Source organism: Haplochromis burtoni, unplaced genomic scaffold (genome assembly GCF_018398535.1).
Source record: "Haplochromis burtoni strain Fernald_Lab_line unplaced genomic scaffold, NCSU_Asbu1 Contig_821, whole genome shotgun sequence".
NCBI lineage: Eukaryota > Metazoa > Chordata > Actinopteri > Cichliformes > Cichlidae > Haplochromis > Haplochromis burtoni.
The window spans coordinates 38,800-47,165 of NW_024583182.1; the positions used below are offsets into that span (position 1 = coordinate 38,800).

The window sequence follows — 8,366 nt, forward strand, 5'->3', positions numbered from 1 at the left end:
TTCTGTCAGCCCTCCTTTCTGTATCACATTGACATACCTGCTTCTTTATTTGCTTGCAATGTACTTCCCATTTATTCAGGTTGCTCCGCCACCTGGACCTGGATCCTTTAAAGTTTCTTTCAAGATTTTGTTTTACAGGCATGAAAATAGCTGCCACACTTATTCACCAAAACACTGATTAACCTCTTCTGGAAACTGCTGTAATTGCTTTAACACAACAATATTGCAGAGACCAACAGTGTAAACAATAAATATTAACAAATATCACTACTTAAAAAAAATCAAAACTTTGCATAAAGTTCTGAATAGTGCCTTCTGCCCTGCAGGGTCTCCTCTCAAGTGATTCATGTATCAGTGTTGGGTATTTAAAAAGACGTATAGATTTCCAACAAAATGAAAGTTCTTGTATTCATTGTAGCAATTATTTAAAGGGTGAAATCACATGACTCAGAATGTATATCCTTATTTGAATTAATTATTTGAATTAAAATTACTTTTTATCACTAAGTGTAACTAATTATCGATACTTCCTGTCATCTTTGACAGCTCATCTCACTTATTCCATTTCCTTTCCAAGTGAGTAAAAAGTCTGAGATATTTGTTTTATGATAAAAGCTTTATTTCTTTAACTAATACAAATATCATAATACTGTGTTGGTATTATAATGATATTGATACTGATATGACTTTAAAGCGCTATTAACAAAAGATTACAGGATGATGATCTTTCAGTTAGAGCGTGTTGAAATGCAAGTGCCCAATTTTGCCACCCCCCTGTGCTCCAGTGTGCTGACTTTATTGGCTTTAATAGTATATAATGTACTTTATCATGATACATAATGTATTTCATTGTGAGAAATCTCACACTTTGATAGCTGATGTAAGAGTTGTGTTGCACACATCAAGATTCAAGAAAACTTTATTTGTCACATGCAAGTTGCCCTGCAGTGAAATGGGACCCCCCGACCTTACATACACAACACAGACATCACATGGGGAGACAGGTCGGAAACCGGTAGTATTACGGAAAACACTGAAATGTACAATACAATGGGAAAGTCCAAGAGGGGAAAAAAGAGACCTCTACTCATGCTGTGCTTCTATGGGAGGACAGCATGACAACAGAAAACAAAAAAACTCCTCTACACAGAAAGCACATAAATGTCCACAGCACAACATTATGGAGCACGTGACAAGCAACAGGGGAGGGTAGAGGGTGAGGAGTAATCCGAAACATTTTTTTACAGAATTTTTTACAGAATTTTTTCCAGCGCTGGGCCCAGACCCACCGTGTTCTCCAGGTGGAGACAAGCATCGAAGGCGTTTGGAAAGGGAGGAGGGAGGAGTGCGTATCAGTGTATGTGTGTGTGTGTGTGTCCAGAGTTCAGCTGAGACAGTGTCCTTCGCCCATCATTTCACATTAGAGGTTAAATGCTGCATGGCAACTATTTGATCACATTCAAATAAATACATACTCACAGGCAAAACAGGCTTTGCAAATATGGGATCCCTTTGTAGGATTTTAAATATTGTAAAAACGTTTCAGGATTTTTAAATTAGGAGGGGGGGCGGGGGGGGGAGGGGGGGTGTCAAAATTAGCGCTACATCTCTCCACTTCTCAGCCACTGACAAACACTAATGTGGCACTGTAGACTAGGTCAGCAACATAAAGCAGTAAATTGATGGCAGTGATTACAGATGCAGTGATTGTTTCTGGGTCATCGTTTCTCCCGTAACTCTTGTTAAACTGGAACACAGGCCAGAGGATGGTGGCGGACAAATACATGATAACTGCCAGGAGCCCGTATGCCGAAAGGAACTTGGAGAATGGGATGGGGAGACAGCCGGTCCACTCTCCCACATACAGCACCACCACAGCCATGGAGACGATGAAGCAGATGCAGTACACTGCCATGCACCACGTCAAAGCTGGATGATGGTCGTATGTCACTGGGCTGCTGATCAGGATGAAGATAATACAGGCCAAAAAGGTCTGGCACACTTTCAGTAAGCCCGGAGCTGTAGCCATGTAACCTGCCACCTCTCCTGGCCTTGCTTTAGACAGGCTCACCTCCCCCATGTAGGCAACCGCTGCCAGGCAGGAGAAGACTGTGGAAACTATGCGATGGTCACGAGCTACACGATAGAACAACTGGTGTCTAAGGAAGAAGACTGGGAAGATGATGGATGCTGAAAGGCAGAGGAGCGCAGCATAGCAGGCGACAGTGATGGGGAAGTTGGACCAGGACACTGGCACCCGGGCCTGGAGGCCGAACAACTCTACCAGCAGGACCAGCAGAGTGCAAGCGAAGCTGAATGCCCAGCAGAAGACGCACCAGTCAGCCATGACTGTGATGGGCAGATAAGCTCCATGTGCAGCGGCGCTGAATGCCACACAGGTGAATAACAGGGCAGCTACTCGCATCCTGAACAACTGGGAAGTAGGGACCACAATCAATGGCATGATGGGATGTTACAGTCTGTCAGGAGGTGAAAGTGACTTTAATAGTCTTGCAAGTTTCAAGACGAGTCTTGTACTGAATGTCGGATCCTGCTTCTCCTCTACTTAGTGGGCATTTGTCTCATAATCTGCAGGAAGAAGACAAAGATAATCAGAATAAAATGAAGCAAAGATGTGTTAATATGCAGTTAAGGAATAACTGTACAGTACGTCTGTGGAAAACAAAATTATTTTAGACATTTTAAATTTTTTTGAATTTTTAAAAAATTATATTTAAAATTATTTTAGTATTATTTATTTATTTGTATTTTTATTTTATTATCCTTTTTATTATGTACAGTCCATAAAAACAGCAGCTGAGTTTTCCAAAGTCTAACCTTTAAGTTTAGTCTTATTTCTTGTTAAAATCACATGCCATGCTTAGTATTTCTCATAATCAGTTAATAGTTTTCAAGCACTGCTTTAAACACTTTATTCATGATGAATAAGCTAATGTACAACACTTTTTATTAATTATGTTTTCATGTTCTACAACTCATTGATTAATCATTTATAAACGCTACTCTGCATCAGTTACAAACCAGTCATTTCAGGATGTTCAATGCTATACAAAATAACTGGTAAAAGGTAAGTAGGTGGTTAGTAGTCCTATATAATACTATAAACTCTACATGTACTACACATAGTAGTTTCATACTAGATGTTTTATAAACACTGAATATCAGGGTTTCATCACTCATATATATCTTAACAGATGTCTTACAATATATTTATAACTGTCACTTAAAGGCTGCCAAAGCTGTAACTCACTATCGACCAACTTCTTTTTTGATAGATTATCTAAAATGCTCATAAATACCTTAATAAACTTATTTAGGAAGTTACAAACCATTTACTACTTGTTAGTAAAGTATCTTGAGTGAGCCCATCTAAAGTGGGGACCATATATACCGTACAACCTATTTATAGATGTGAAAGTTTTTAAAGTACATTGTAACAAAATATAAATGACAACACACAGGGTAGATCCAGAACGCAATGTATTTTTAAGATGCCAATCACAAAAACGTGAGAACAACGCTTACAGATTGGACACACAAATTTTGATACAAAAATAAAAAGTGTCATAAACTATCAGCCAATGTTTGAGGTAATACAGAACACGGCTGGATGCAAACTATATGACTTGTAGCTCTTTACATAAAGTGTATCACATGTATGATCATTAAAATTAAACTACAAAATTTATAAAAATAATGAAGTAACATTCAAACCAAAATCAGCAGCAGACATGGTGCCTCCTCTTTTGAACAGCCTCAAAATCTTGTTATACCGGTTGACCACTTGCTTCGGATTCTGGACTGCATTTGAGAGAGCATAATCATTAATGTAATAGTGTGGTAATGAAACACACCACATGCAAAATCAAACTGTTAAGTTAATCACTTGACTTCTTGTTCTTGGTTTTTGGTCATGTTTCTTTGACTTCTTGTGTGTTTTTTTGCTTTGCCCTTCATCCTCTTCTTCCTGTCTTTATCTGATGAAGTTGTGCTTATGGAGGAGTCAGAACTCTCATCAAAAGACCCATCAGAGGACAGTGAAGACAGTGAAGATATGCACACTTAAAATCAATCCTTTGATTTTTCTGAAAATCGACAGTGTCCCTTATAATCCCGTGTGCCTTATGTATGAATTCTGGTTGTGTTTACTGACCTCGAAACGATTTTATGTGGTACACGGCGCTCGAAAATCTGTCAAATGTTTTAGTACGACTTTGCTAAGCTACGAACCCGCACCGCTTGATGGATTGTCGGAGCATTACGGCTATCGTAGTCAGGCGCCTCGCGGAGTGATACGTACTGTGCTTCAACATAATATTAGGGTATTGTGTGTGTATAACCTCTTTTTAAGGTTTGTGGATATTATACATGGTTATGCTGAGGATATGTCGGCCAGTTTCCACTGGAGATGCATTTTGGTTCAACTGTCAGCAAGGAATTTGCACTGTTACATTTTTATATAACTTTAATGCACATAAAAAACAGCTGCTTGTTTAAGTGAAAATACATTGATGGGGTTTTTTGCACTAATAAAGTTGTGGAGTTGTAAAGTGTTTTGTCTAGTGTCAATTATATCGTCAGTTATATCGTTATCGCAAATTTTCAAAAGTATTTCATGATAAATATTTTTGGTCATATCGCCCTGCTCTAGCTTATATGTCACCTCCTTTATTTGTTGTTGAAAACAAACTGAAATGAAGTTAGCATCATGCATTGGGATACTGAATTGTATCGTTGACATAATTGCAATTGAACTGAAATGCGAGTATGGCTGGGTACCAAAACACGATACGTTTTTAGTACTAACTGATTCAGTAGGTATCATACAGAAAAAATAATATTTTTGGCGCAAAATTTCTGTACTTTTCTAATTAAATCTCTGTTTCTGAGCCTCACAAGTCCTTTTCTTCTGCTGCTGCGGATCACATGCCAGCAGTGGCAATTCGCACATGCGCAATTCATTTGCAGTCTGGATGCAGTGGGTTCAAAATCATCTGTTCCATATTCCACTCTGTCACCAATTATCAGAGGCAACAGCCTTAAAAATTTCCAGTTTTGTATTAACTGTCCTGAGAGTTTGTTTGAGGAGTGACCTCACACGGCTTTGAAGAGGTATCAAAGTCAGAGTATTTAAACTGTTTAATGCTCCGATTTAGAATGGAGTGGGTCAACCATTCTTTTTTTTTTTTCTACAAAAAATTTAAAAAACAGCACATCATATGACAAAATGCCCTTAAAATGTTGTGTCCTAATCAAAATGGCAAACCTGGCTGTCAGATGTGAAAATATTTTAAACAGTTGAAAACTGACTCAAATTTTATTCCTCCTATATCTGGTGTACCTTCAGTCTTGAGGTGTTCAACAGGAGAGTTGTACATCTCTATGGTGCATTCTGCACCACACTAATGACACTCTAATGACACTTACAATGAAATTGAAGGTTGTTGGTTCAGTGCAGGGTGCTGCTGGCCTCCCTTGCTGAGCTGATTCAGTCTGGACTAGTGATGTTCGATTCGTGAACGAATCGTTCAATACTCGAGAATCACTTTACTGACTTGTGAATCATGATTCACAAGCCCAACTGACTCACTGACTCATCCCTGTTGCTGTTAGCAAACTAATTCCGTTAGTAGAAATATATCTAGCTTATAATTAAAATTGTGGGGGAAAAAAACAACAGCCAGTTTCGTAACAAAAGCATTTCTGCTCTGAACTGGAAGAAAAACCCCTGAGTAGAAGCTCACATCAAGAAAATAGCTCCTCGGTTCAGAGTAGCATCGCGCTGCTAACATGCTAACAACATGTTTTGAAGATTAACAAAGACTAACACTGAGCAGTGCTGATTTTCTAACACTGGAATATTTCTAACATTTTGAGTTATTTTCCAGTGTTAGAAAATCAGCACTGCTCAGTGTTAGCCATTGTTAATCTTCAAAACTGACTAGGCTACTTTTAAACATATAACACTGTCAAAGGTGTTAATTTAACACTCAACAGTGTTGTATTTAACACTCAGAGGTGTGGACCCATATAGACACTCTCCAGTGTTAATTTAACACTGGAGATTTTGCTGTGTACCAACAAGACAGTGTACATCACTGTGACAAAAGCGTTTGTTTTCATTCAAAGGCTTTATGGTTTTTCCCTGGAGGGCTGGTCTCTAGTCAAAATGCCAGGGCTGATTTTTTGTCCCAGTCAAGCCCTGGGTACACAGTGGTCATAAACGGATGAATGGTTGAAGTTCGAGGAGAGGAGTAAGCAATTAACTAATAAGAAAAATTATGTTTAATGATCAAACCAAGTTAACTGATGAATCCCTGAGATTCTGAATTTGAATGTATTTTTTTTTTCAATGGTAAGGAAGATTAAAACACAATCACTTGTGACTCATGATGTGCATTAAAGGGTTAAAAAACACTGTAAAAGCACACAGACGGTGTTATTTTAGGGTAATTGGTTCTACAATAGAAAATAGCCTTTTGCCATTATTATCCCACAAAATTTAGTTTCATTATAAATAGCTGTCTTATATCAAATCACAATCAAATCAAAATTTATTTATATAGCACATTTAAAAACAGCAGTTTTGATCAAAGAGCTTCACAAGTTACGCATTTTTTATTTTTAATAATTGCTCGTATTTACTGTTAAGATATACTGTTTTATCAACCAATCTGAGCTTGTTAATATTAAAACAAAATTCACCGTAATTTTCACAATAATTCTAACAGTGTTTTGACATTTTGTTAAAATTAAAAGCACGGTATGTTTTGAGTAATTAACATACAGTTGTAAACTGTAAATTCAAATGAAAAAAGCAGGAAAGATTGTCATTCATACAGAATTATTATGTAAATTGTAGGGTGATTAATTGTAGATAATGTTACAGATTTTTCCTGTTGTTTTCAAAGACAAAAAAAGCAAATAACCCTTTGTCAATATACAGTAATTTAACATAGATATTACAAGCATTTCACCTTTTTGATTTTAGGCAATTTACCGTTGCCATTTTACAGTTATTTAGGGTAATTTTTAGGTACATTTCTTATTTCTAGGGTGTGGCGAATTTCACTAGAAGATCAACTCTAGCTCACCCGACCCCATAGATCCCGTAATTGCCATTAACTCCGGTGTCACATATCCTGTTGCACATAAAGTGACTCAAGAAGCAGCTCTGAAGAGCTAACAGCGAGTATCCAGGAAGCAACAGTAGCAACATCGAAGCAGTTTTTCAGACTGAATGGTAATCAGGCCAGAATATTAGGACTATTTTCAGGTGTATTTTTTTTTAACAGGGATCAACATCCAGAAACACTTTTTTTAACTTCCTGTTGAATTATCAAATTATTAAACACACTCCATGCATGGTGATCTAAACTGAGAGAGATGACTGTTAAATTGCAGCAGCAGCATGGTCCTGATACATCAGAAAAAAGGTGCGGTTGTGCGGTGTAGGTTATGTGGCCTCTTCTGCTGACAGGAAACCAGGTTTGGGTTTACGCTTTTGGTAGCGCGCGTACCATGCTTATAGGTTCTTAACACAACCCAGTCGAGGGGGTCGTGTCATATAAAGCTTAAAAGTTAAAGGGAACCACCCACACTGTTGTAAAATGGGGGCAAAGAAAGTTTCTCACAAATAACAGGTTATGTTAAATCAAATAGGCTACTGCAGGATTTCTTACCTCTCTTAAAATAACAAAGCTATGAAAGAAATCTATGCTCGTTTTCATGCCAGAGGAGGCGTGTTCATTTCTAAGAGTATAACAGAGGCGTTTAACAACCGTTTAACTGAGTAGTTAAGTTTTCCATATAGCGGACATACCGCGCCTCGGTGCTATGCCTTTCAGCTCTATTCCAAGAATAGACCGCGATAAACACGAGCTGCTACGTTTTACTTAAAATCTTTCAGAGCAACATATCATTCTGAGGCGGGATCTTACCGATTTCTGAGCCACCAGGAGTTTTATTTCACAATAATGTTAAAGCTTTAAGTTCCTCGGCGCATCCCCTCTGTTATCCAGCGATATCTGTCTCCTGGTCCTAGCCTGTTTGGCACCCCGGGCGAACACTCCCTTGCTCGTTTCTCCTCCTCTTGTTTTCTGTTTTTTTCTAAACTGAGGACCTGATGGCTTTGAACTTTTCTTGTCCATCTTCCATTGGTGTTAATTTTGCACTCCAGTATGAAGACAAATCCCCCAACCTGAGGATCGCCACAACATAACCTAATATACCTACACTTCAGTTCACATATTATTCACTTTAAAGGGTTTATTTCTGTGATTTCGCACAACCCAGGATTCAAATCATGAATGAATACATAATGGGCTTGGATTTACAACATTATG

At 38.1% G+C, this 8,366-nt stretch overlaps 1 protein-coding gene across 1 annotated transcript; it reads right to left on the minus strand.

Moving 5' to 3' along the window:
- Nucleotides 1-1,577: 1,577 nt before the first annotated feature.
- On the minus strand, nt 1,578-8,076 carry LOC102289187 (myeloid-associated differentiation marker homolog). The gene is made up of 2 exons (XM_005950634.2): nt 7,962-8,076; nt 1,578-2,589 (listed from the first exon to the last, which is right to left on the minus strand). The coding sequence occupies exon 2, from the start codon at nt 2,462-2,464 to the stop codon at nt 1,619-1,621; it is 846 nt and encodes a 281-aa protein (XP_005950696.1). The 5' UTR covers nt 2,465-2,589; nt 7,962-8,076; the 3' UTR covers nt 1,578-1,618.
- Nucleotides 8,077-8,366: the final 290 nt, after the last annotated feature.